Source organism: Mirounga leonina, unplaced genomic scaffold (genome assembly GCF_011800145.1).
Source record: "Mirounga leonina isolate KUSES-001 unplaced genomic scaffold, KU_Mleo_1.0 Mir_129, whole genome shotgun sequence".
Lineage (NCBI taxonomy): Eukaryota > Metazoa > Chordata > Mammalia > Carnivora > Phocidae > Mirounga > Mirounga leonina.
In genome coordinates this window covers 75017927-75045270 of record NW_023270323.1, presented here as the reverse complement: position 1 = coordinate 75045270, position 27344 = coordinate 75017927, and the positions used below count along the sequence as shown (strand labels likewise).

The window sequence follows — 27344 nt, the reverse complement described above, 5'->3', positions numbered from 1 at the left end:
TTAGGAGGTACAAAGAGTCTTTCCACTAAATTCCGAAAACCTTCATCTAGGACCAAAGCCCAGGGTCCCCTTGAGGCCCCAGGACCTAGGTTGAGGGCAGCTCGAGGCTACTTATGGAACTAGCACCTCAGTAGCTGGCTTCCCATCCCTGTGTTCCCTGTTTTCTATATTGTTTTCCTCTGAGAAAGCTGTCAAGTGCTATTTCCCCAATTTCGTTTTGAAACCATGGGCTAAGTCATGAAGGAGACATGCCATTGATCCAAAGAGAAGAAGGGTGGATCTACAGAAACATAAGCTGAAATCCCTTCCACCTTCCAGAAGAGTTTGGAGACTCAGCTATAAATGAAACCCAAATGGTTGTGACGTTAGATTAGCAAAGGTTTATTTTTAAATACTTAATACTATTAACCATGTAGGGAAATCTTTGGTTTCCTGAAATGGTGAGATCATCCATTTAGACAACCCCGTTTTTGACATAATTGTCCAGAGTGGAGGCAGGGTCTGGCTCGGGCTTTCTGGTCACCTTGGTGTCAGATGCAGTTGAGTCCGTGTTCTCCGGCGGGCATGCCTTCTTCCTTTTGGCGAATGCCTGGCTGATTTCTGCCTGGGTTCTGTTTTTCGTCTCAGGCAGGACAAAATAGAAATAGACGGCACCTGTGAGGCAGATTGCGGCAAAGACCAGGAAACAGTAGGTGTCCAGACTTTTCTGTGGGAAGGACAGACAAAGAGCATCAGGTAGACAATCCCCAAACTAGCTGCGAAACCATCTCTGTACAGGTTTTTAAAGCTCCCCATTCCTGTATCAGTATTCCTGGATGGCACACCACGCGTGTGACGTGAACTCTAAAAGCGAACAGTGTTGGATGAAGCATCTTCAGGAGATGTTCTCACATGAGCCATGAATACGTCAGCTTCCAACCCGGGGACCCTCGAGGAAATGGCAGCCTTTTGTTTTCTTTTCTGAAAACTAGGCCTATAAAAAAATAGTCATCATGAAAGCAAAATGTCATACTTGCTGAACGTTATTTTAAGTTCATAGTTACACACCATAAATGAGGGTGTCTGAGGCTGGACCCTGCTGGCTGAAGTCATCTGTGACACCTCCTGTCCCCTCAGCCATCATGCGGGACCCACGCACTAAGTCCCAGTGGGCTTCCTTCCTCAGACAGCTCTCCCGTGTCGCCTGCCCTGGCCTGCCCACTCCGGAAGTCCAGCCCAGGGGTTGGCTAGGGCCATACGGGACCACTGGACTCTGTCCTTGTGAGGAAGCAACCACAGATGATGATCCATAAATGGATGTGCGTGGCTGTACTCCAGTAGAATTTTATTTACAGAAAAATAGATCAGGCGGTGAGCAGGAGTTTGTGGAACCCTGCCTCACCCAAGCAATCATTGCCTCTCACCTTCTTCACCGTGTCCCCAAGCCACGTGGCCTCTTCCCTGTCTGTTCTCTGCAAGGCAGCCCGGGGAGACTTGCAAAAACATACCTTGGTCATGCCAGCCCCCTGCTTAAAACCTTTCAATTGCTTCCCGTGGCTCTTGGGATGAAAACCCACTTCTTTAGCTAGCCCTGGGGCGTCAGGGAGGTCTCTTCTCTGTGCTTCCTCTGCATTGGCCTTGTCACTCCCACCTCCCACCATGCTTCTGCTGACTTGCTGGTCCCTCTTCCTGTGATTTTCTACCTCCTCAGCTCCTATCTTCTCCTCCAGGGGCTGGTCCTGCCCCAGGCCAGGCCCCCGAAACATCATCTCTCCTGGTTCCATCCTCCTTCCCTGCATGTCGATGGTAACTGCATAGTTAGGTATGTGGCTACTTGATGAATGACTGTCTGTCACTAGCCAGTACGCTCCATGAGGCAGCAGGGTTATGTCTGGTTTTGCTCACCTTTGTGGCCCAGTGCCCAGGTCAGTGCGTGGACAATAGCAGGTGCTCAGCGGATATTTACGGAGTGAACAAATCAATCGCTCTGTCAGTCAGATTTGAATCCAACAAATCAATCTGTCTTTAAGTTTCCTTGTTGCTATGGACTGACTTATGTGCCCCCCAAATTCATATGTTGAATCTCTAACCCCCAATGTGACTGTATTTGGAGATATGGCTTTTGGGAGGTTATTAAGGTGAAATGAGGTCATAAGGGTGGGGTTCAAATCCCATAAGATGGGTGGCCTTATAAGAAGATGGAGGGAGAGATCGCTCTTTCCTTCCCTGTGTACACCGAGAAGCCACGGGAAGCCACGGTGGAAAGGGGGCCACCTGCCAGCCAGGAAGAGAGCCCTCACCAGAAACTGAGCCAGATAGAGATTCTTAAGCGTCTACCTAGAAAAGCACATCTTGGGCTGAAGTTGCCCTTGGGCCCTAATCTCCTTACAATTTCAGTCTATTTCAAAATGAAAGCTCTTTGAATTTCTATCTGCTTGTTTGCAGTTCTCTTTTCTGAGGCACTTCTTCTGCAGAACAGGAACTTGCAGAAGACCTCGGGCCCCTCAGATAACCCATTTCTCCAGCCCACCTGGCAGGTACTGCGTGCCATCAGGAAGCTGGAAAGCAGAAGCTTGAAACAAGCTCCAGGGCCCGACTTACCACTGACTTGCTCCTGCAAGGACCAGACCAGACCAGCTGGAGCCACAGTGGACCTCCCTGCCGCCCACAGACTTTCCCCTCATTGTAATGCTAAAAATCATGCCCGAGGTGGAGATTTAACATGCAACTAAAGCATATGACATATGAAGAAGCAAGTTCTGGCAAGTGCTTGGACGGCCCTCCTTTCCCACCTCAGCCCCTTCAAATTCTTCCCCTGGCCATAGTTCGGGGAGCAGCTCTGTATCCCTTTTCCTAAGGCTGTCTTCCTCAGGCCTGGGAATGAGCTAGTAGTAAACACTTCCCGCACCATCCTTGGCCTCGTGTCTGTCTCTACACACAAAGAACGCCAAGGTCAGTAACAAAACCGACTCTGTTGGCATCTTGCCCTGGCACTTTCAGGCTCCAGAACTGCGAGGAATTAATTTCTCTTGTCTAAGCCCCCCGTCTGTGGTGTTTTGGGACGGCAGCCTGGCCGACTAGACTACCCCTAGCCCTGACTTCCTATCATTTATGACAGGGAATAATTACAACAGCTAGGTCTCTGCTTTGAAATAAAGGACTCGGAATTGAAACTTGTGCAAATTCAAATACTTTAATTGCTGCTGGGAATGGCTAGTCAAGAAGAAAGGATATTTTAAATGATTACTCTTTGCAACAGACGTGTAAACAGGACCATTCGTTCCTGCTGTGGACATGAGCCGGCTTCTGCCCGCAGCTAGGAGCATTACTGATATTAATGCCAGTATCAGTTCCATGCCATGTTTGGTGAGGATTCTGGGCCAGGCACTGAGCTACGTCCTCTGTGCTCAGGGAATTAAGTAGCCTGCCCGAGGCCTCCCATTGGTTAGCGCTGCAGTCAATAGGCTGCAAGTTCAAACTCCGTGTTCTTCATCACTTTGCAAACTGGCTCCTGGTGGCCGGACTTTGGAGTCCTGGCACACCCAGTACCTCCAGTTTCCTAGGCCACAGGTGGCCGAGACACGTGGCAAGCTTTCTGAGCCTCTCATGTCTGAAAATGCCTTTTCCTCTCTCTCATACGTGAAGGTACAGACTTCTAGTTTCAAAATAGCTTTCTCCCTAGACTTGGAAGACAGTGTCCCTTACCCTACAGGTAGAGTCTTGCTCAGGAGCAGAGTGATGTCACCTGATTATCATTTCTTCTCAGGTTATCTGAGTTCTCCCTATGGAACTTTTAGGATTTTCTTTTCTTTTTTTTTTTTTTTTAAAGATTTTATTTATTTATTTGCGAGAGAGAATGAGAGAGAGCATGAGAGGGAGGAGGGTCAGAGGGAGAAGCAGACTCCCTGCCGAGCAGGGAGCCCGATGCGGGACTCGATCCCGGGACTCCAGGATCATGACCTGAGCTGAAGGCAGTTGCTTAACCAACTGAGCCACCCAGGCGCCCTAGGATTTTCTTTTTTAACTCAGTGTTCTTAAATTGCACATCACTGTGTTTAGAAAGGGATCCTTCGCACCCACTTTGCTTAGCACGAGGCGGGATGTTCATGCTGAGGACTGGTCTTTCTGCAGGTCTGGGACTTTTCCTTCTGTCATTTCTCTGGCCATTCCCTGGTGAAGACCCCTAGCCAGTACCCTGTCCACCATGTCCTGGGACCCCTTCCACTTTCTCAGTGGCCCTGTCCTCTCTCCTTCAGTTCGTCCCATCCGCTCTCTAAGAGATGTCCTCGTAATTACGGCTACACCCTTGGGAACCCGTCTCACCTTCTAGCAGGTTGTACCTTTTGTTTGGAGTATATCTAGGATTCTGGGTAGAGGGGGCAGGCAGGCTGGTGTGTTCAGCCACATTTCAATAGACACCTGTGAGCTGAGTCTCGAAGGATGAGAGGTGTGGAGGTTGCAGCTGTTTGGGACTCGAGGAGATGGAGGAAGGGCGTACAGGTGAGGGCGGGGACATCCCACATGCCTGAGAACCTGATAAAAAGCTACCGATCCCCTTCTCCATAAAAAGGAAAAAAAAAATCTCATACACTTGACATTTTCAATGCCATTTCTGGAGCGGGGGCATGTCACGGTCTTGTTGAAACTCATCCATGAGCCACCTAGCGTCCACAGTCCCCGGGCTGTAAGTTCTGTGATGGTGGGATCCGTGTCACCTGCTCTGCATTGTACCCCCAGCCCAAGACAGTGCCTGGATCACTGAAAGCTCTGTCTTAATAAGAATATGCTGAATGAGGGCGCCTGGGTGGCTCAGTTGGTTAAGCGACTGCCTTCGGCTCAGGCATGATCCTGGAGTCCTGGGATCGAGTCCCGCATCGGGCTCCCTGCTCAGCAGGGGGTCTGCTTCTCCCTCTGACCCTCCCCCCTCTCATGTGCTCTCTCTCTCTCATTCTCTCTCTCAAATAAATAAATAAAATCTTTAAAAAAAAAAAAGAATATGCTGAATGAGTGGATAAATGAATGAAATGAGAGCACTTTCGTGGAGAAGATCGAAGGGACAAAAGGGGGTTCAAATTAGATGTTCATGATGTGGCAAAAATAGAATCCTTCTGCTTGGTCCCCCCACCCCCCCATGGGGTGCTGGCTCCCTGGGGGTTCACACCAAGCTCCTGGCTGAGTCCGTGCAAGGACTGCCCCTTAACTGATGGCACGTCGAGTGCCTTAAACTTGTCCCTCCGGGGGACAAGAACAGCAAGGCTGTTCCACTGCGGAGCAGAGCAAACCTGAAGCGCCAGGATGCCTCCAGGGGCAGGCGGGAGGAAGCAGGGGACTTAGTGAGGTGTCCTGTCTCTGCCGTGTGTGGTGGCTCCTGAGTCACATTACACGTAGGATCTTGTCGGAGTTGCCTGGGAACCTGTGAGGCAGACACAGCCTCGTGGCTGCCTGATGGCATCTGGGCCCAGCGTGCCCGGCTGGAGGCCACACTGCACGGCCCTGCGGACGCCTCCCGCTCGCAGCCCCCGTCCCCGCAGACCTGCTCTTCTCCACCCGTTCTGCTGCCTTCCCTGAATCACCTCTGGCTACTTCCTCCCTCTCTGCTTGTCTTTGCTCCTACGTCCTGATGCCTTTACCCTGAAACACCTTTTTTCCTTTTTAAAAAAATATACACATTTTTATACAGATAGGATTTACATACAGTGACTTGCACAGATCTTAAGTGTAGCTCTCAATGAGTCTGGATTAAAGTACTCCCCTGTGTAACTAACGCCTCTGTCAAGATGTAGGACATTTCCACCACTCCAGAAAGTTCCTTGTGCCATTTCTAGTCAGGGCCTCCTCTCTCCTAGCTGCCCCCTGCCGCCCCCAACACACACACCATCAACCACCGTTCTAGTGTCTGTCACCTTAGCCTCCATTTTCTCTGCCCCTGTCCTGAATCTAGGGGCCACCAGGCAGCCTGAGAGTTCTTTTAAAGTCACAAAACGGGTCACGTCTTAAAACCATGCAGTGGCTTCCCAGAGTCCTTTGGTGCCGGGGTGGGCCTCCCTCACAACCGCCTGCGATCCCCTACTTCCCTCAGCTGTCTGCTCTGGGCCGCCTCAGCTCCCTGCTGCCCCCACCCCCACTGACTCCCTCAACCTCAGCCGGAAAGCTCCCTGCACTGGTCAGCCCAGTTGCGCCCCATGTTACCTCCTACCGAGAAACACAAACCACACCTGTTCCCCTGTGGGGCACGTCTGTTCTCTCTGAAACGTTAGGGCAGGATTGTGTCTCCACGCTGGTGCCCACAGAGGCAGAGCCAGTGAAAGACGCTCCCTTCCTCCCTCTAGACCCAAGGATGTCAGCTGGACCCTCCAGAGAGGCGAGGGAGCAGTTTTATGTGCTTTTAGGTCCCATGATCCTGTGTCTGCGTCGGCTTCCTCCTCACGTTGCATAGGCATTTGGGATGTGACCCAGTAATTTTCAAGATGAAAAGGATCATTTTCTCGCTTCCAGATTTTACCGAACTCAAACGAAATGTTGTAACGCCAGTGGAATCAAGCAGGCATACATTTGCATGCAATTTTCTCTGAACCAGAAAACATCGTTGCTAATGGCAGAGGCTGAGTCGTCTGCAGGCTGTACAACCAGTGACCTGAGGGACAATTGATGCCGGCCATAGCAAAGGCCCAAGGAAAAGGCAGCCTGAGGCTAAGGGCAGAGAAACAGTGATATTAATCCCCTGGCAACCCACCCCATCCATGCATATCTAGAACCTTCTGCAGGAAGGGGCAGGCTGTGGGAGAGAAGGGGAAGGAGCGGGGAGAAGGCAAGCTTTGAGAGGCAACTTGTCCTGGATGGCTCAGTGAGTTAGGGGCATGTAAGCTTCTAGCACTCACCATGAATTGATCTTTCTGTCCTGTCTCCTCTTCCCAAGTGTCCCTAGGACCACACGGCAGGCAGTACTGGTAATGACCATGAGAGCGGCCGATCCTGAGTGTCCATGGGCAGACCCTGCTCAAGACTCGACTTCCATCTCTAATTCTTTCAGGAGCCCCACTGCAAAATTGGGGCCATTCTCTTGTTATACAGACACGAAAATTATAGCTCAGGGAGCAATCACAGTTGGACAAATTTGACCAGCATGCGCTGCACCTCACTGACGAGAGGCATGGTCAGGATTCAAGGTCACGCTTTCGGACCTAAAGTCTATGCATTTTCTCCTGGGTCTCGTTTACGTCTAACGTAGTGCCGGGCACATAAGGGGACTAAGGACAACGAACAGCCGCAGCTGCTACCAGTCACCAAGCTATCCTGTGCTGGAGACGATTCTGGTGTTACAGGTCCTGGGAGTCCCCAGACACAGAGCGCGAGACCGGGGTGTCAGGACATGCAGCTTATCTGGGAGATGAGCCAGGGAGGGACTGACTTGGGGATAGGGTGACCAACTCTCCTCGGCTGCTCTGGACCAAGTGCTTTTCTGGGATGTGGGGCTTACAGGGACAGTCCTGGGCAAACTGGGACGAAGTAGTCACCCTGGACAGGGAAGGAGTTGTGGGTTCAACTGAGGCCCCCCAAAATATGGTGCAGTCCTAACTCCAGGCCCTGTGAATGTGGCACTGTTTGCCAACTGTCTTTGCAGACATAATCAAGGGGAGGTGAGGTCCTATTAGATTGTGATGGGCCTCAAAGCTGGGCCCTGGTGTCCTTATAGAAGGAGGCATGGAGACCCACACAAAGGAAGAAGGCCATGTGCCCATGGAGGCAGAGATCGGAGTGAGGCAGCTACAAGCCAAGGAACTCTGGAAGCCACCGGCAGCCCAGAGAAGGGCCTGGAACACACCCTCCCCTCACCGCTTTCAGGAGGACCCAACTCTGCCGACATCCTGAGGACACGTTTCTACTGTTGTAAACTACTAAGTTTGTGGTACTTGGTTGGGGCAGTCCTTACCCCAGCCGGAGGAGGTGACAACAGTAATTGCCAGTGTTGCTCTGTGCCAAGTACTGTTGGCCCTTCTCTGTGAGCTCAGCCCTCATGCGACCCGCGAGGTCCGTTTGCAGATGGGGCGGTCAGGACAGCCCATGGGCCCAGCCCAGGCAGGCGGCCCCCAGTGCCTGCTCGTGACCTCAGCAGGCTCCGCTCTCCATGGGTGAGGCAAGAGTGGAGGATTTTCCGTTTTCTAGTTGGGGAACCTGAGGCTCAGCGCGGGCAAGGTCCTAGCGCCCCTTGCTGATGCGTATGACACAAGGAAGTTCTGAGTCACGTCACCGTCGGCAGCCGTGCGGGCTCGGATATTTGTTTTCTGGGGAAGCAATCTGGGCTCCTTGCAGCTTGGGGGCTGCAACACACTTGCCGCTGACACATTTAGGAAAAAAATGAAAAGATCAAAATGCAATTGAAAAATTGCACTTGGTGCCTGGTGAGCCGAATTGTGTCCACCATCAGGATTCCTATGTTGGAGTCCTAACCCGAGCACCTCAGAATGGGGCTGTATGTGGAGGGAGGGTCTTTAAAGAGCGGATTAAGGTAAAATGAAGTCCTATGCTGGGCTCTGACCCAATCTGACTCGTGTCCTTAGAAGAAGAGGAGACTGGGACACAGATGCGCATAGAGGGATGACCGTGTGAAGACACGGGGACAGGTGGCTGTCTACAACACCAAGGAGAGAGGTCTCAGAAGAAATCAACTTTGCCAAGACCTTTCTCTCCAACTTCTGGCTTCCAGAACTGTGAGAAAACGCATTCCTGTTGTTTAAGCCCTAGTCTGGAGTACATGGTTGTGGCGGCATGAACAGACTAAGGCAGGCTCTTGATTGCGGCTGAGAGGACTTCTGGAAGGGCTGTGGAATGGAGCCGGTCAGCTGTGGAGTCTGCAGTGGCAGAAGCTGCTACCGTGGGAGGGTCCGGTGGGTGGGGGGTTACGAACCAGACCGTGTGTACGAGGAGAAGGAATAAACAGAAGGAAAAGGAGAAGATGGAGAGGAAGGGGAAGACGAGGAAGACTGTCAGCAACTGTACCCTACAGAAAGCTGGCTCTTGTGTTCTGCGCCCTTCGAGGGACCCACTTGGTGGAGCGGCTGATACGTCCTCAGCCTCCCCTCCGCCGCCCTCCCCGGCCCTGTGGTGGGAGCTCAGGGGCTCCCAGCCAGTCCTGAGTTATAGCGTGCTGTGTGTCAGCTTACTTGCCTAATGATTTCCCTCCCTCTCCCTCCAGCGCCCCATCCTGATGCCCTCCACCCCCAGGGGCAAGGGCTGAGTTCACAGGCTCTGCACCTCCTGACCTACTGTCACTGCTGGACCAGGCAACATTCCTCTGTTGTCTGTGTTTCTCTGTTTCACCCCTTCTTATCTTCAGTCCTGCTCTCAGTCCTTCTGCCCTGCAATGCCCTTCTCCCACCTCTGGACAAACTCCTGTGTAAGTGTTTGATGAATGTCCTTAAGCCAACCTGTCCTGTCTCCTCCCTCCATCCTCTAGCAATCCATCAGACTGTCTATCTATCTATCTATCTATCTATCTATCTATCTATCTATCTATCTATCTATCCATCCTTGGATCCCCCAACTACCTGCCCATGTCCCTTGGGTGGCTGCAGACATTACCAGGCAAGGTCAAGGCCGAGGTCAGGTGGTCTCTCTGATGTGGGAGCCACCTATCTCTCCAGTTTTAGCCCTGAAATGCCAAAGGCAGTGGCCAGATCTGAGCCCAATGCCTCTTGGGGCATGGATTCTTGGAGACCTGCCTTCCAGATCACCCCCCAACACTCGTCTCTCTTTGCAGCTCCCCTGCCCTTCTCCTTGCCTTGCCCCAAGCCCCCAAACCTAAGCCTGTAAAGAGGGTGCCCACAGCTCTCCTGTGAGTCCTGTGCCCTTGACGTGTCTGGGAGGAGGCAGCTGGTCTGGATGTTCTAAGACAGGCATGCAGACGTGTGTCCTGTGTGCACGGGGGCCCTCAGCTTTGTGAGCAGGTGGCACTCCTCTTGGCCCTGAGCCCTTAAACTTGGTCCTGGCCTTATTCCCCTGCTCCAGGCCAGGCTCTGAGCAGCCCTCAGGCTGACTTTCTGTGTGAAATCTGGCACATGAGATCATCCCCACAGCGTGAATGGATGGCATTTTTAATCACAGTGACAGTGTCAGCATGCTCAGGGGCTCCTTCGGGGTTCTTGCAGAAGGACCCGCTAACCACTGGGAATCCTGGTCTTGCTTTGCCCTCAGACACTCCAGCACATCACAACAGGGTGTCCCGGGGTGAGCTGTGGCCCCAGAAACCTCTCAGGCATCTAGGCACCCCGCTGGAAGTGAGCCAGTTGGAATGAACATGATCCCCCAAACATGTGGTCAAGGCTGTCAGAAACTGGGTTATCGTGAAAAGGAGTTTGACACACACAAAAGCCCTGGGGGTCAAAGAAGGGCACATGGGGGTGGTATCCATGGGTGTGACCATGTTCTTCCTCTCACTGGTCCGGGGCCATGGGCAAGTGTCCTGAGCCTGCTGAATCTGACTTTCCTCCTCAAAGGGTGGGCTGTGGCAGTCATTACGGAAGTATACAAGATTTCTGGATCTTTCCCCCTGGACACAAGGCCCTTTGCCATTCCCCTGGGGTCAGGTGTGGTGGTGCGGCTTTCACTCAGTCTGCACAGTGGTAATCCATGTCGCTGTCAGGTGATGGCCTTAATGGATGGTGTGAGACTTGCCACACTCCTTCCACCGGCCGGGACTGAGTCGGGAGGCCCTGGGGCAGAATCTCTAGTCCCCCCGCAATGAACACCTGGCATGAGTAAGCCAGCATCCCGGCTGGTTTAAAGCCACTGAGACTTGGGGGCTCTTTCTTCCTGCAGCAAACCCAACCCGTCCCGACTGACAAGTGGGGGTAATAAGACCTTCCACGCGATGGCGTTACTGCACACGGACCTGCCCGTCGTGGCCACTGTCCTCTCCCGCACCCTTCCCTGCCGAGTAATGCAGCTGGGCAGGCGGGGCTAGGACAGCTCCCCAGAGCTCAGCACAAGCTTGGCTCCCCACACACGGAGTCTGGGGGAGCATCTCAAGGGAGAGACAGCACGACGTTTCTGTTTGGGAGAAGCCGCGGATGGGCTGTGGTTTCCCAAATGAACAATGTGAAGGGAAGGTCAGATGGATCCAAGCAGCTTGGAGACCTCCCTGACATGCGTGCCTATGTGTGTGTGTGTGTGTGTGTGAGCATGTGTGTGCCTGTGTGTGTGTGTTTAAATGTAAATTAACTCCTCGCCCAGTTCAAAGGGACTTGTAGGATGGAATACCCTACTGTACAACAAGGGCTCCTTCCTCCCCTTGTCTTATAGGCAAGGGTGAGAGCCTGGGTTCAAATCCCGCTCCGTCATTTCCCACGGGGGTGACCTTGGGGACTGGCTGCCTCTGTCTGAGCCCCGGGCTGCTGGTCTTTCCCAGCGAGGCACGAAGGCCTGACCTCCCAGCATTGACAGGGGATGAGTGGAGCCTGGCACGAGCAAGCGCTCAGCAAATGTCAGTGTTACGGTGGCACGTCCGTGCCGTCCGCTCCCAAACCGTGGCGCGAAAGTGAGACGGCGTGTTTTGTGTGGGGGTACAGTGAAGTCTTTTAACCACCCCCCACCCCCTGCCCCAAACTGTGCAGAAGACAGTGGCCTACCACCCAGATACAGAAAGCTTAGTGGTGGGCCAGGTGAGGGCTCTAGAATTTCTCCACTTAAATGGTAGGGGTGGACCTGTGTTGACAGAGAAGAGGCTTGACGTTCATTTTCCCCACAACAATGAATATTTTACTGGCCCCTGGCTCTGCTGGCTTTGAACCAAACAGGAAGAAGCCATTTCAGGTTTGAAGTCTATTGAAAAGACTACTTGTCATGTCCTGGCCGCCCCGGCTAAAGATGCCCGAGGATGGGAGGAAATGGGTGTGGGGCCCAAGGAGTCCCCCACAGCACGCACACTCAGAGGCAGGGTGCCTGTAGTTAAGATGCAGTCAGGGATGCTGTACGAGTCATGTGGTGAGTCCACCTCCAACTCTGAGACTAATGAACGGCAGACAGAGAATGTCCATCAGTAAGAGGCTGCAGGGCAGAGCGACTGGGGCGGATGGTGACCGTAGGACCTCGGGCTGACGGTGTCCGTTCCCTGAGCCTCAGCCTCTCTGCAGTAAAGCGGGAAGGACAGGAAACCCCAGCTCAGGGCTGCGTGGATGTCATGAGCACATGAAAAGCCACGTGCAGGGGACCTGGCACAGACTGAGGGCTCTGTGATGCAGGAGTAACCATCACGTGGGCCCGTGGCCGGGGCTGCTGACCTTGGACTCAGCCAAGGCCAGCAGAGTCTCTGGGATGTGCTTGAAGCTAGTCAGTTAAGAGGCAGACTACTAACCGCGGGGGATGGGGGGACAGTTGAAATAGCCCCTGAGAAGGGATGGTGGTTCTTCCTCAGAGACATCTGGCAGATTCTCACCTCCATCATGGGCAGTGGGGACCCCTGGGGACATCAGAGCAGAGAAGCTTGGACCCTCTTTGGAATGCAGCTGGTGGCCCCTGGCTCTGCACAGAACACTTGTAAAGTCCTTGTCTTTTGTGTTCCTGCCCCCAGAGAACTCTCTGGTCTCGTTTCCTGCCTCTCCCATCCTCCTTGCTCACTCTGTTCCAGCCACACTGGCCTCTTTGCTGTTTCTTACACAGGCCAAGCATGGCCCTGCCTCAGGACCCTTGCACTTGCTGTTTCCCTGCCTGGACTTCTCCATTCCTGGGCTGCTTCACTTCACTCAGGTTTCTGTTTCCCTTTTCAGCTCCAGGACCACAGAACACAAATTTTTGTTCCCACTCTATCCCCACTGCCTGAAACAGTGCCCGGCACAGAGTAGGGACTCAATAAATACGTGCTGAATAAATGAGTGGGTGAATGAATAGATTCTTGACCTACACAAAAAGAACGTATCCATTTCCTGAGTTCACATTTTCCTGTGTGCCGTGGTCACCCTTGGGACAGTGACCTCATCAGCTTGGTTATGATGATGACAATGAGGATGTCAGATGCACGACAGGGTGCACTGTAACTATAACATGGATTTGGTCTAACACCGTGACAAGCACATTGCAAAAGTGCAGGTTCGAGATTCTAACCTAAGTTTCCTTGCAGACCCTTGGTGATGGGAAGCCCACTCCCTCTGAGCAGCCTTTGTGTTTAGGGGCAGATCCTGGAAGGTGCAGGAGGGAGAAAGAGGATTCAGGGTTGGAGCCAAGGTACATCTCTGCCTTTCTTAGGCCAACAGTGTGAGTTTCCAGGTGAGAGACTCAGCCTCTGCTCTGTGACTCACCCCTCACACAGAGGGCTGCCGAATCAGAGGGCATGCCATGGACAGGAGACCCCTTGTCAGTCATACCTGAATGAACGGGAAGAGGAGGCCAACAGCGAAGTTGGAGAGCCAGTTGACCGTGCCCGCAATGATGAAGGCCGCCGGCCGCTGGGATTGCTGGAAGAACTCGCCGGTCAGGATGAATGGGATGCCCCCTGCAATGTCAGAGCAAGGGCACAGAATGAATCCCACTGAGAAGGTCCCGCCGCCGGCATCCACCTAATGGCAGGGTAGCACCCTCTTCATGACCGTGAGTGACAGCTTCAGGACTGGGTGCTGGAGTTAGCCCCTCACTCCTAACGTGGACAAATCAATCCCCTGGCCTGGCCCATCCAAACGAGAGGTGATTCATCCTTTTGGCTCTCCAGATGCCTTCTGAATCAAGCTGTGATCCACTACAAAATGAGTACGGTACGTACAAATTTGCTTTACAAGGCAACTGACATTTACTGATACAGTGTGTCAGGCAGGTATGGGCTACCATACCTGGCTAAGAAAACTGAAGCCCAGGGGCGCCTGGGTGGCTCAGTCCTTGGGCATCTGCCTTTGGCTCAGGTCAGGATCCCAGGGTCCTGGGATGGAGCCCCACATCGGGCTCCCTGCTCAGCGGGAAGCCTGCTTCTCCCTCTCCCACTCCCCCTGCTTGTGTTCCCTCTCTCGCTGTGTCTCTCTCTGTCAAATAAATAAATAAAATCTTAAAAAAAAGAAAGAAAGAAAGAAAGAAAAGTGAAGCCCAGAGAAGTTATTAGACTCCCCCAAGGTTACTCAGCCCCTGAGGAGCAGAGCCAGAACTCAGGCTTGGGACTCCAACCTCCAAATCACAGCTTTGTTTCCCTGCTGATCCTTGCTTGACAGGATGGAAGCCCCTGCCCAACTGGTGATTGTTTTGTCCTCCTTATTGCCCCGTGACGGGATGTGTGATGGGCTCCACTGGTCATCCCAGCAGTGGAGTGTTACTCAGTGGAAATGTCATTGGCATTGAGGGAGGACAATTCTTTGAGGACTGTCCTATGCAACTGCGGGATGTCTGTCACCCCTCACCTCCACGATGCCAGAGCTCCCCTGGTCGCCGTGGCAACCCAAACTGCTTGCACACACATCCAAAACATCCGCAGGGTACTACACCTAGCTGAGAATCTCCAAGGTCTGCACCCTCCTCTTCCGGAACTCAGTGAGACCTGGGATTGGGCCCTGTGCCCAGACCCCGGACCTGGGGCTCAGCATGACCACTGGGGGCCTGTTTGTACCCCCCTCCCCAATGGAGTCCCCGCTGCCAATCAGATCTATATGTTGGCATTCCACAGACAAGGGCAGTGGAAGGCGAATGCCCGAGGGACCTTTACCAAACTCTAGGGAGACACTGACCAGTTTGACCATGATTATTGACTGCGTTGGGGCTGGTCCCACAGTGGTGGACAATAGGGACAATGTCCTGCCCTCATGGGATTCTCCCATCTGGTACGGGGGAAAGGATGACGTGTTTATCAAAAAGAGGTGAATGAATGAATAAATAATTACAACATGTGATAAGCATGGAGGGAATGCAGTGAGCAATGGGGGGGAGCCTGCATTCTTCATGGCTAAGGAGGCTAATGCTCCCTTGTGGTGCATTCAATAATCTTCTATTTCTTTTGTTCTGCCTTGGGTGAATCCTTTCACCACCTGCACCGCCCGTCTCCACTGGGTCAGGTTGTCCCACAAAAGGGTTAGGACACAAAGGTGGATCTTCAGACTTGAATTCCTGCCTTCTTTCAATTTTTAAAAAGATTTATTTTATTTACTTTTTAACAGATATTTTATTTATTTGAGAGAGAGAGAGAGAGAGAGCACACAAGTGGGATGGGGAGGGGCAGAGGACAAGCAGACTCCTGGCTGAGCACTGAGCCTGACTCAGGGCCTCGATCCCAGGACCCTGAAATCACGACCAGAGCTGAAGTCAGACGCTTAACTGCCTGAGCCACCTAGGTGCCCCTTTATTTATTTGAGAGAGAGAGTGTACAAGCAGGGGGAGGGACAGAGGGAGAGGGAGAGACACAGACTCCCCGCTGAACTTGGAGCCCAACATGGGGCTTGATCCTGCAACCCTAAGATCATGACCTAAGCCAAAATCAAGAGTCGGACCCTCAACCAAATGAGCTACCCGGGCTCTCCAAAATCCTGCCTTCTTTTGACTGCACCTTCCAGCTCAAAAGGATAAAAAGATGACAGGGGATTCATGCTACTGTTTCCACTCTGTACCTGGTGTAGCTCCCGTGGAGCTCTCTTCACATTAAGGACTCATACCACTGCCTAGTAGTGTGGTGTAGCTTAGACTTTGCAAGTCAGCCCCAAGTGGTTATGTCTCTTGGCCAACAGTCCTTGTTATCTTATTCAGTTCTTACTTGTTATTTTATTTGGCTAGTTTATTCTGGCTTCCCCCAGAGGCAGACCCGACATGTAGTTTGTATGTGAGTCGATCCTAGGAAATGCCGGTAAGGGTGTGGGTAACTGAAAGACGTGCGGAGAGGCTGAGTTATCAGCAAGTCACCTCTGTGGGCCACCAGGACTTAATCCAATTGGGGGCCCCCGGGAAACTGTGGAAAACCCATCTCAGAATGAAGACAGCGAAAGTCCCTACCTCTCTGGCCTTGTTTTGGAACCAAATGGAACCTGCTTAGCAATGTGCACCTGCACTACCCCAGCTGACAGCTCTGTCATCTCCGCTTCTGACAGCTTCCCCGCATGTGGCCGTCACCCCCCCACTCCCCCTGTTTTCTTTCTTTCTCTTGCCAGGTGTCTGGGTAAAATCTCAAATTGTATTTCATTTTTGTATAAAAGAAATAAAGGGCAAATGTCCGAACTTTTGTATAATTCATAGTATTATATTCTTTTAATGGAGCCATTACGATCAATTTTAAAAGTCCTTTAATAAGGGCTTTATTTAAATCCCCTTAATAATCTCCACAGGTGTGCCCATATGCTATTTAATGCTTTAAACATATTTTCCCCCCAAGCACCAGTTTTAAAAATACCTTTAAATTTTTTTCCATTTAATATAATAACTTTGAAAATTCTTCATGGATATTTTGCTGTGTTTATCTCACTAGACTTAGTGTTTTTTTGGCTCTTCATCCGTCTGTTTTCATCCAACATTTACGTTCCCAGCCCTGAGCTGGGCACTTTCAGAATCTACTCGTCTACGTGACTAGTTCACATAACTACCTTAGGAGACAGGTATTCTAATACCCATTTAGCAGGTGAGGGAATCGAGGCCATAGAGAAGCAGAATGGCGTGCTGAAGGCCACACAAACTGTCACCAAGAGCTTCTGATTCAGCCTGTTCTCCAGGAGACACCAGAGAAAGGGTAAATGCACTGTTTTCCAGGCAGGTTTCTTTTACGGCGACAACCAGGTGTGTATCAGCAGTCAGAAGGCACTCTTGCAGCTTGCGGGGAGCTGGCCCCAGAATGCACTTGGTGCGGGAAGAGGAGCAGAGCTGCAGGGGTGGCGATCTGCTTGGGAAGCTCACCACCTTGGAGGACACATGTTCAGCCAAATGGGGAAAAGGCAGGTCTGACCTCTCAGAGGGGGTGCCCACCTCTTTGGGTGCATGCTTCCCAGGCCAGAGAAGGATGGGAGATGTGGCAGGTGCTTCCCGGGGGACCTCTTGCAGAGGCTTGTCCTGTCCTGACTCTCAGTGGGCACTTCTGTCTCCATGGCTGATAATGTGGGAGGCTTTGGTCTTTCTGCAAGCCTCAGTTTCCCCACTTATAATCTGGGCACTTGATGAGCTACTTAGCATCTCAGTAAAGCTACTGTAGCACTTACTTGGCACACGGTACATTGTTATCATGATGAGGCAGCCATGCTTTGGAGGAGCACTGGCTTTGGAGTCAGATAAACTCTTTTTTTTGAGTCAGATAAACTCTTCACTTACAGCCTGCGTGACCAAGGACAAGTCCTATCGATGGCTCTCAACTTTCTCATCTGTAAAACAGGGACAGCTCCTACCTCTTAGCATTGTTTTGGGGATCAAATGAGAGTGCTTAAGCACCGTGTTGAACATGTTGTAAAGCTCAGTGCTATCAACTGTTCTAGCTATCCTTCTTCCCATTATGCAATCACCTAGATGCTTGTTGAGTATTGACAATGTGCCAGATTCTTGAAAAGTTTGCCCTTTGTGGGGTTTTAAATCATTTTAGGAAGGGAGTGATAAACTCCACGGGAGTTTGGCATCAGACATTGCTGAGCCTAGACAAAGAAGAATTACAAGTCATCAGGAGTCGTTGGTCTGAAGTGAGGGAGCAAAAGCAGTTTGCTCCTTTTGCTTTCAGAGATGCTGCAAAATCAGGCTTCAGCTGTCCAGCCGCATTCCTACCTTCCATGTTGGGACACTGAGGCCAGAGAGAAGTGAGACTCCCTGTTTCAGGCTTCCCAACTAGCCGGTCTGTTGTGTGCACTGTTCTTCCCGGGAATTCCTCGCTCCTGTCATGCTCAGATGGTGCCCACTCCTGGAAATGCACCCAGGATCGGAGGGACCTCAGGGCACACAGGATATGGACAATTATTCAGCATGGACTTGGCCCTCAGTACGTGACATGTAAGCCATGGCACCTTTCTTCCCTTCCTGCCAGCCTAACTACAGCCCAGGCACGTAAGCAGACAAGGTCCTGACCCAAGCCTGTGGTCTCGCCCACAAGGAGTGTGCCTCCTGAAGAAACAAAAGGGAGGCTTCTCCAGGAGGGGGAATGAGACTGGAGTTTGTGTCTAATTAGATAGAAGGAGGAGGTCCCTTTACCCCCACCTAGGCCTTCCATGGATGCTAGCCTTCCCTATCTTTTTATTTCTTTATTCTTTTGCTTATTTATCATGCTCTTTGGGGGGTAGGTAGTTTGTTTTGCTCACTGTCACTCCCCCATAGCAAATTGTGTCCCTTAATAGATATTTGTTGGGTGGATGAATGGATGAAGAAATAGGAAATAAGGATCGTTAAGTGGGTATTTTAAGGGAGAGCAGAAATTCATTACACGGTCAAGGAACTGGTAGGGGGAGGGGCAGAACACGGAGTGGGCTTAGAGGGTGTCTGTTTGGGGGCAGCAGAGGTATGTCCACACGGGACTATACAGAGCTGGGTGGGTCCCAGGCATCTGTGCTGCCCTGCTGGGGGGTCAGGAGTTTGTAGGCACGAGGTTTTAGCAGGAGGGAAGCAGATCAGGCTGTGCTCTGGAGAGCGGTCCCTGACACAGAGTGGAGCCGGGGTCGCAGAGGGAGAGTGGAGGTGGACAGGGACAGTGGGAGCTAGGAACACGAGAAAAGACGGGGAAGATGTTTGCGATAAAGCACGTGGTGCCTCTCAGTCTCATTAACAGCTGTCCTCTGTGATTCTGTCTTGCATTTGCATGGGATCAATCCTGCGACATCATTAAATTCCTTCCCGAATTCCACTCCACAGAAACATAAAACGAGTCCTCTCTTGACTTCCAGTTAGCACAGGGACTTCATTCTAGTGGAATTTCTCTAATCCAGACTTTGAAGTCAGATTGTTAGGTTTGAACATCTCCATTCTGCAGTTTCTGGAGGAGAGGATGTTTTTGAAGAGTCTGAGGAGCAAAGGGGCCATGTAAAGCCAAACTGATGCTGCTACTTCTAATTGAAATGGGGAGCTGCCACATCCTAATGAGCGAGGACAGCTAATTAGCAGGTCAGAAAAGACAACTGCAATCTATCAGGACAAACCCACAGTGAGGTGTTCTGTTGGGTGGGCTAACCACATTCTGATGATCTGTTACTAAGTGTGGTCAGGAGTTTCTATTCCAGTGAACATGGAGGTCAGAGGGCTTGGTGGTAAGTTTTCCGTGGACATGCTTTAAGCTTTAACACTCTTCCTTGTTTGCGTGGGCTAGGGGGTGTTGAGCCAGAAAAGCGTGGGTGAGTGGCTAAGAAAGGGTCTTCGGGATGGGTGTTGCAGTTATAAGGCAGCCTGGAATAAGATCCAGGACCTTGGGACACCTGTAACTGGATGCAAGCACACTCTCAGCCTGGATCTTAGTTTTCCCAGCTGCAGAATGGACTGGTTTGTTGACTCATTCAGTGAACACAAATTCCTGAGTTCCTGCAGGGACCTGGTACTGTGCTGGGCACCAGGTCTACAGCTCTGATGGAACGATGGTCCCTGGGCTACACGGTATCTCAAATCCCGTGGATGCCTGGTGTTCTCTGGCTCAAGACCTAGAATGCCCAAGCAGATGTGGGTGGTGGTCCACCTTTATCCCATCGGCTCTCTGCATCTCAGTGCTGGCCCCACGTCCCCCTGCCTGCCTGCAGGGGCTTTGCCTGCCTTCCCACCTGAGCTGCAGGGCTGGAGAGTTGACACCTCTTCCTTCCCAGGACTGGCCAGAGGGACTTGGTGTAAATAAGCCTTTGGGATCAGAATGACTCTGACACACGTACTTCCTACAGTTGTTCAGAGTTCTCTGGCTGGATTCTGCTCTGCTGCCCACGGAAGTGACTTGATCCGTAAAGCCCCTTCCTTCATCTGCCTTTCCTTCCCCACCTTACATATCTGCTCCCCTCTTGGTGCCTCCTGGGATCATCCCCCAAATAAGCTGCTTTCCTTGAGTCCTTGTGTGAGGGTCTCCTTCTAGAGAAACCCATCCTAATTTTTCAAAGTCCTGCTCTGCCCCAGACCGAGGCCCACACCAGCCTGCCCTTTTCTGAACTCCTACTGATTTATAATCGAGACTCCTGGGGCAGCTGGGGTGACCACCTTGTCCTGGCTTTGAAAACAGAACATCTGGTCTCAGGAACCCCCAGGGCCAACTGGTCACCCCAGTGGCATCTCAACTTGATTATTTCCTGATTGCTGAAAGGGTTGATGGAGTATATGGGGGAAAGAGAAGATGTCAAGTTGTACATATTTCCGAGAGACTGAGTTGACCTGTCTAGGGAACAATTGGGCAGGAGGAGACGAGATGGGGAAGCACAAGGCTTCAAATGCGAGGGGGACTTGGGGGCTTGCAGTGGGCAGGAGGTGGCCTTTGCAGGCAGCTCAATACGCTAGCAGTGCTGAGGTCAAGAGAGAAGGAGAAGGAAGTTTCCAACAGCTTCTGCTGCGTGCTGTGAATGGTCTTCATGACTGTGGTAGAATTTAAACTGCTTCTTCTTTTTGGCCATCAGACTGACGCCTCCGTGAATGTGACTATGGGCGGGCCTATTGAGGGGTGGGGTGGTTGGCTGGGCATTTTAAGGCTTGTCATGAGTGTTCCTTTGCATTCTCCTTGTTCGTCCTTCCAAAAGTCCCCCAAGGATGCACTATGGGGCCCACTTTATTGATGGATGGGGAGAACCTATGATTTGCTTTTTAAATCCAGACATCTTCAGAGTCACTGGGTGCCATTGATAATGGCGCTTTGGATAGCAGGTATAATCTGAGCAAACTACTGATAGGAGAATCGAGGCCCAAAGTAAAAACTCTTAGCCAAGGTCCCACAGCTGGTAAGGCACTGGCAGCGATGGACCTGAACCCAGATCTACTGGACTCTCCATGAAATCCTCTCAGTCCAGGCAAACATCTTAAATAAAATAATACCTCCCTGTGCTGAGCAGTTTGGCTGTCTACGCAGTCACTGTGACTAATTCTCATGTGCCAAAAACTCTTTCCAGACCAGGAAGCCGAAGCACAGAAAGGTGAGGTGACTTGCCCAAGGTCATTCACCTAATACAGCAGAGATGGGGTGTGATGCCTGGTCTTCCTGCCTTGTCGGCTCTGAGGCTGAGTAAGGGAGAGCAGAGAAGGAAGTCCACATTCAGATGATTGAAACAGGACTGGGTGAACTCGGGAATATGTGACATGTGGCCACATTTAAGTGCTCCGTGCACGTGCAACCTCGTCAGGCCCTGCTACTTTTCCTGCCTTTTCTTGGGAGTTTCTCGGAGCAGTGGGTGAGCTTATTTTTCTTTTCCAGGTGTCTTCCCCAAGTCTGCACTGCCCTCAGCTCCTGTTGCTGCGGCAGACGTGAACCCTGAGCTAAAAGCTCCCCCCGGAACCCAGCGGCCCCAGCCTCATTCCTTCCTGCTTGGCTGCGACACGTAGGCCTCTGCGTGGCTCGGCTCAGCCTCTGATCCAGAGGGTGGGGAGCAGAAAAGTTCCTGTGAGCCAGCCCACTTCCACAGCCTGCGTTCCTCCTGCCTGGTGAAGTTCCAGCCTTTTTGGGAAAGGGCCAGGGTGGCTGAGATAACAGCAGAGGAAGGGAACCTGCAGCTCTTGATGAGGTGGCCCGTACCTGGTGGTCTCCTCTGTGGGAGCCCCCGCCCTTCTCCCTCTGTTTGCCTGAAAAACTCCTTCTCCCTTTTTCAGATTCACTGCACATCACTGTCTGTCCCCTGCCAGCCTGGCCGCTGGAAACTTCCTCTGCGCATTCACAGCCCCTGTGCGCTGAGGGATGCTGCCTGTCGTCCCCATGGATCTGCGAGCACTGAAGCAACAGGCCCAGGAAAGGTGCTTGTGGAGGGAGTGTTCAGTGAAGGCAGGATGAGTGAACCATCACATGAACAAAGGAAGCAGAGTATTTAGAAACAACTAAGTGACTGAGCCAATGGACAAATGAGTAGGTGAATAACAGGGAAAGAGGAACTGGAACCCCGTGTTTCCCGGGCAAGACTGGCTTGGAACCTGGCTTCAGGCCCCTCGTTCATTTGGCCTCGTGAGGAATCATGTTGTCCCTTCTTGGGCCACGCCCTTCCAGCTGGGGCTGGACTCCAGGTCAACCTGGCTCCCTTCCATGGAATCCTATCAACAAGCTTCCTTGTATACCTCAGGTGATCGGGAACCCACTCCTTTGAGAAAGAAAGAGCTCAAATCTGAGTCTGATCACCTCTGAAGCCCTAGCTCAGACCTCACTTCTCCCTTTTGGGAGCCCCTCTGAGGCTGGTGGGTACCCCACGGAAGGTTCAAGCATCCCCTATGCTTCCAAGATCTAAATGTGAGACTTGAAACCATAAAATTCCTAGAGGAGAACACAGGCAGTAACTTCTCTGACATCGGCTGTAGAAACATTTTTCTAGATATGTTTCCTCTGGCAAGGGAAACAAAAGCACAATTAAACTATTGAGACTACACCAAAAACCCACTTCTACACAGTGAAGTAAACCATCAACAAAACAAAAAGAAAATCTACTGAATGGGAGAAGATATTTGCAAATGATAGATCTGATAAGGGGTTAATATCCAAAATACATAAAGAACTTCTTCAACTCAACATCAAAAAAACCAAGTAATCTAATTTAAAAACGGACAGAGGATCTGAATAGACATTTTTCCATGGCCAACAGACACATGAAAAGATGTTCAACATCACTCACCATCAGGGAAATGCAAATCAAAACCACGGTAGGATACTACCTTGCACCTGTCAGAATGGCTAGTATCAAAAAGACAAGAAATAACAAGTGTTGGAGAGGATGTGGAGAGAAAGGAACCCTTGTGCACTGTTGGTGGAAATGTAAATTGGTGCAGCTACTATGGAAAACAGGGTGGAGGGTACTCAAAAAACTAAATATAGAACTACCATATGATCCAGTAATTGCTCTACTAGGCATTTACCCAAAGAAAACAAAAACACTAATTGAAGGGATATATGCACCCCTATGCTTACTTCAGCATTATTTAGAAGAGCCAAGATATGGAAGCAGCCCAAGTGTCCATCAATAGATGAATGGATACAGAAGAGGGAGTGTATATATAGACAATGGAATATTACTCAGCTATGAAAAGAATGAAATCTTGCCATTCACAATGACATGGATTGACCTAGAGAGTATAATGCTGAACAAAATAAGTCAGAGAAAGACAAATACCATGATTTTACTCATATGTGGAATTTAAGAACCAAAACAAATGAACAAACAAAATAAAAGAGAGGCATGTCTAACAAACAGACTCTAAAATACAGAGAACAAACTGGTGGTTGCCAGAGGGCAGATGGGTGGGGGATGGGTGAAGTAGGTGATGGGGATGAATAGCACGCTTATCAGATGAGCACTGAGTAATGTATAGAATTGTTGAATCATAATATTGTACACGTGAAACTAATATGACACTGTGTGTTAATTATACTTGAATGAAAAAAAAAAGGAAAAGGAAAGAAAAACCCAACTCTTTAGCAGAGTTGTGAGATCCTCCATTACTGGGTCCCTGCTATCTCTCTAACTTCATCTTCTTCCCTTGCTAACAACACTCCAGCCTTCCTTGACCCTTTCAAGCAAGTTCCTGCCTTACGACCTTCGCACATTCTTCTCCTAGATCCTCAGAGGGCTGCTTCCTTCTTAGCATCCAAGTCTTGCCTCCAGTGCTAGCTTCTCACCGAGAACCTTCCTAGTCACCCTCACTAAAGCTGCCATTCTTTCCATGACTCTAGTCCCTTATTCTATTTATTCCTTCTTAGCATTTGTCACTCATTTTAAAGTATTTATTAGTTTACTGGTCAGGGTTCTATAAATATGCATTTGTGTGGGGGCACAGCTTGGGATCTGAGACAGCCCCTTCTGCCAATCCCATGAGATGTAAGGTCCAAGAACAAAGACCACGTCCCTGTGTCATTCACTGGTGCCTGGATCAATTAAGAAGTGCTTGGTAAATACTTTTAAACTAAGAATGCCTTTACTTATCCACCTTACTTTTCCAACTCCTCCCTTTTAGACTGGCCAGTCAAGCTCATTATATTTACACTTCCCAGGTTGATCTGTAATGATCAGTTTGAGTGTCTGTCCTCTCAATTAGATTATCAACTCTAGAGGAAAGGAAAATATCTCTGACTCTAGTTCTGCATCCTTAGTACAGAGCACAGTACCTGGCACCTAGCGCATGTTCAAAATCTTTTGTTGAATGAATTATTTGGGACATAAATGAGAATAAGTAAGAGAGCAAAAATATAGTGTAAACAGCCAACACAGACAAAAATCATGCACTAAAGTATGCATTATTTTCCTCATAAAGAGAACCCCCGTGGGCCCCTTTCAGACATAATTCTAACAAGCCTGATTTCATATTTGCACCCGTATTTTATTTAAATCAAGATGTTGGGTGCACAGATGGAGAACCCCAGGGGCAAGGCAGAGCATTGGCATGGACTCGCTCCCCTGACTGGGTCTGATAGATGAGATTTGGCGGCGGGTAAGACCTCCCATTAGAGGCTGCCACTGTCTTAGAGAAACAGCCCTCCATGCACTGGGTTTGATGTGTTCTCAGAACCAGCTCTCTTGCCAGAGGTTTGTTTGATGTAATGAAGACTTTCATGTCTCCTGAGCATGGCTTCAGAACTGCAGAGTGCCAGGGGGACCTGCTGGGTGAGCGCGAAACCAGGAGCGTCTCGACCACATCAAGTTGCCCATGGGAGGCATAAAAGAGAGGAAAAGCCATTTCATATTCTCGGCGCTAATTTCCCCTCATGCAAACTTAGAGCGTGAAGGAGGCCATGACAGAATCACTCCCTCCAAAGAAGTCCATGTCCCAACCCCCAGAACCTGTACATTGTCAACTGTCAGGGCAAAGGACTTTGCCAATGGGATTAAGTGAAGGACGTTAGGACGGGAAAGACCCTGGATCGTCAGGACTGTTCAGTGTCATCATGAGGGTCCTTAAAAGAGGGAGGCAGGAGGGTCAAAGTCTCCAGAAGAGATGTTAGTACAGAAGCAGAAGTTTGAAGATGGAGGGGCGGCCGCACGGAAAGCAGCGTAGAAGGCTCTAGAAGCTGGAGAAACCAGGGGATGAATTCCCCCCGCTGGAACCTTGGGGAGACACACAACCCTGCCAACCCATTTAGACATATGAGCTCAGAACTGTAAGGTAATATATGTGCTGATTTAATTGACTATATTTGTGATTATTTGTTACAACAGCAACAGGAACCTAATACAGACATCTAAAAGATGCCCCATTCATACTGACAAGGTGCCTCAGAAAGGTCTCCCCTTGAAGACAGGAGATGGGTTTGAAGACCCAGCTCCCACCTCTTCTGAGCACCTGAGCAAGAGCATGTGATTCGTCCCCTGCTGTTTCAGTACCCCCTCTTCTGATTATTAGGTCAAACCCCTGCAGGTGTGCTACTCTAACACAAGAGAAGATCACTAGCAGATCTTAAGCTCCTTTCCTATTCCAGTATAAACACTTGGCGATGTAATGTGGAATGTGGGATCCTAAGAATCTTCTCGAATGACACTGATTTAGTGAGGAGGGGAGCTAGTGTTTACTGAGCATTTACTATGTGCCCAACCAGGTTCTAGATATGCTAGGGAGGTCATACTGTCTCGTGTGCATTTCACAGCTGTGGAGCAGGGTTAAGAAGAGCACAGGGCATGAAGCCAAACTGCTCAGACTTGAAAACGAGCTTGCCTGAAACTGGCTGTAGGACTCTCTATGAGCATCTTCTCTCTCCGTGCCTCGAGTTTCTTCCCCTGTAAAATGGATAATGATCACGAGGCTTCTGGTGGGAATCACAGGAGTTAATATATGACACACAGCTGACGCTCAAGAAAAGGCTGTTATTTAGATACAAGGAAAGAAGTAGGGGCGTGAGGACACACACTCATACACACTCCTACTCTCACATTCACACACTCACACACACAGGCTGACTTGCCCCACATCACACAGCAACAGGTGAAGAGCCAGGTTGGTTTGAGTCTTGAGCCTATACTTACTCCAAAACACCAGGTTATGATGGTGGTTCTAGACTAGGGGTGATTCTGCCTCCAGGGGACATGTGGCCATGTCTGGAGACATTTTTGGTCGTCACAACTGGCAGCTGGGGAGTAGAGGCCAGGGATGCTGCTCAACATTGCACCATGCCCAGGACGAACTCCACCGCAAGGATTACCCAGCTCCAATGCCAGCAGTGTTGAGATTGAGGAACCCTGTTCTAGAATTTTCTCCAGAAAGTCATGTCATGCCATCATTAAATTACTATGTGTTTATCATCTTGGGGAGCTTGTGAAAAACCAAATTTCTATCAGACCATTTATCATTTCCTTCTAGAACTCTGAATTTATAATTTGTGTTGTTATGGAATCCACTTAAATATGCCTTAATAAGGGTGCCTGGGTGGCTCAGTCGTTAAGCGTCTGCCTTCGGCTCAGGTCATGATCTCAGGGTTCTGGGATCGAGCCCCGCATCGGGCTCCCTGCTCGGCGGGAAGCCTGCTTCTCCCTGCTTCTCCCTCTCCCACTCCCCCTGCTTGTGTTCCCTCTCTCGCTGTGTCTCTCTCTGTCAAATATATAAATAAAATCTTTAAAAAATATATGCCTTAATAAAGGGAGGGAGGCAAGAAAGGAAATTAAAACTCACCAAGCACCTTCTGTGTGCCAAGCACTGTGCGTACCACTAAACAAGGTGGAGGCTGCCAGTGTCATTTTGCAGGCAAGGAAATGCGGCTTAGGGAAACTAAGTGACTTTCCGAGGATGTCACAGGTAGTCAGAGGCCTGATCAGACCCCAAGCCCATGCCTCTCTCTTAGCGCCATGTGTCAGGAGTGAGTTTCCTACTCTCTTTCCAGAACACGAAAGAAGGAAACGAGTGGGAACTGGTTCCGTGTTTGGCGGGGTTTGAAGATCTGCCACCACCAAACTGATGAGACAGCCCAAGATTCCTGCAGGAACTCGGATTTGCAGGAATCTGGCCCCAGGGCCTATGATGTATCATCTTAGCAAACAGAGTATTTCAAAGCGTATGGCTCCCGAAGGAAGGGACATAATGCAGAGAACTGAGGCAGGGCCAGGTGCCTCTCCTGGGACCCCCCAGGAGGTCCAGCCAGCCATTTCAGGAAGGTGGGAAGGGACTGTGGCCCAGGGGAAGGGGCCCAAGTCCTTCCTCTGATACTGTGATATGTGGGCCAATTACTTCCTCTCAGACTCCGTTTTCTTATCTGTAAAATGGGTGCATTGATCTAACAGGGTGATATGATAGATGTGAAAGTGGCTGCTTATTTCTGTTGCATTACTACTACTACTATCACCACCACTACTACTACTGCTACTACTACTATCACCACCACCACTACTACTACT

The 27344-nt window shown here is 50.5% G+C and overlaps 1 protein-coding gene across 7 annotated transcripts in view; it reads right to left on the bottom strand.

The window, feature by feature from the left end:
- Positions 1-360: 360 nt before the first annotated feature.
- SLC2A9 (solute carrier family 2 member 9) overlaps positions 361-27344 on the bottom strand; it is a 221878-nt gene continuing 194894 nt past the window's right edge. For 4 of the 7 annotated variants that reach the window (XM_035005304.1, XM_035005308.1, XM_035005302.1 and 1 more), the window contains 2 exons: positions 13335-13462; positions 361-706 (listed from right to left, as the gene is read on the bottom strand). In XM_035005304.1, coding sequence (XP_034861195.1) covers positions 455-706; positions 13335-13462 — 380 coding nt within the window. In that variant the 3' untranslated portion in view covers positions 361-454. Of the gene's footprint in view, positions 707-7909; positions 13463-27344 lie in introns of all 7 variants that reach the window. The other 3 variants (XM_035005303.1, XR_004679306.1, XM_035005306.1) reach the window with 3 other exon arrangements.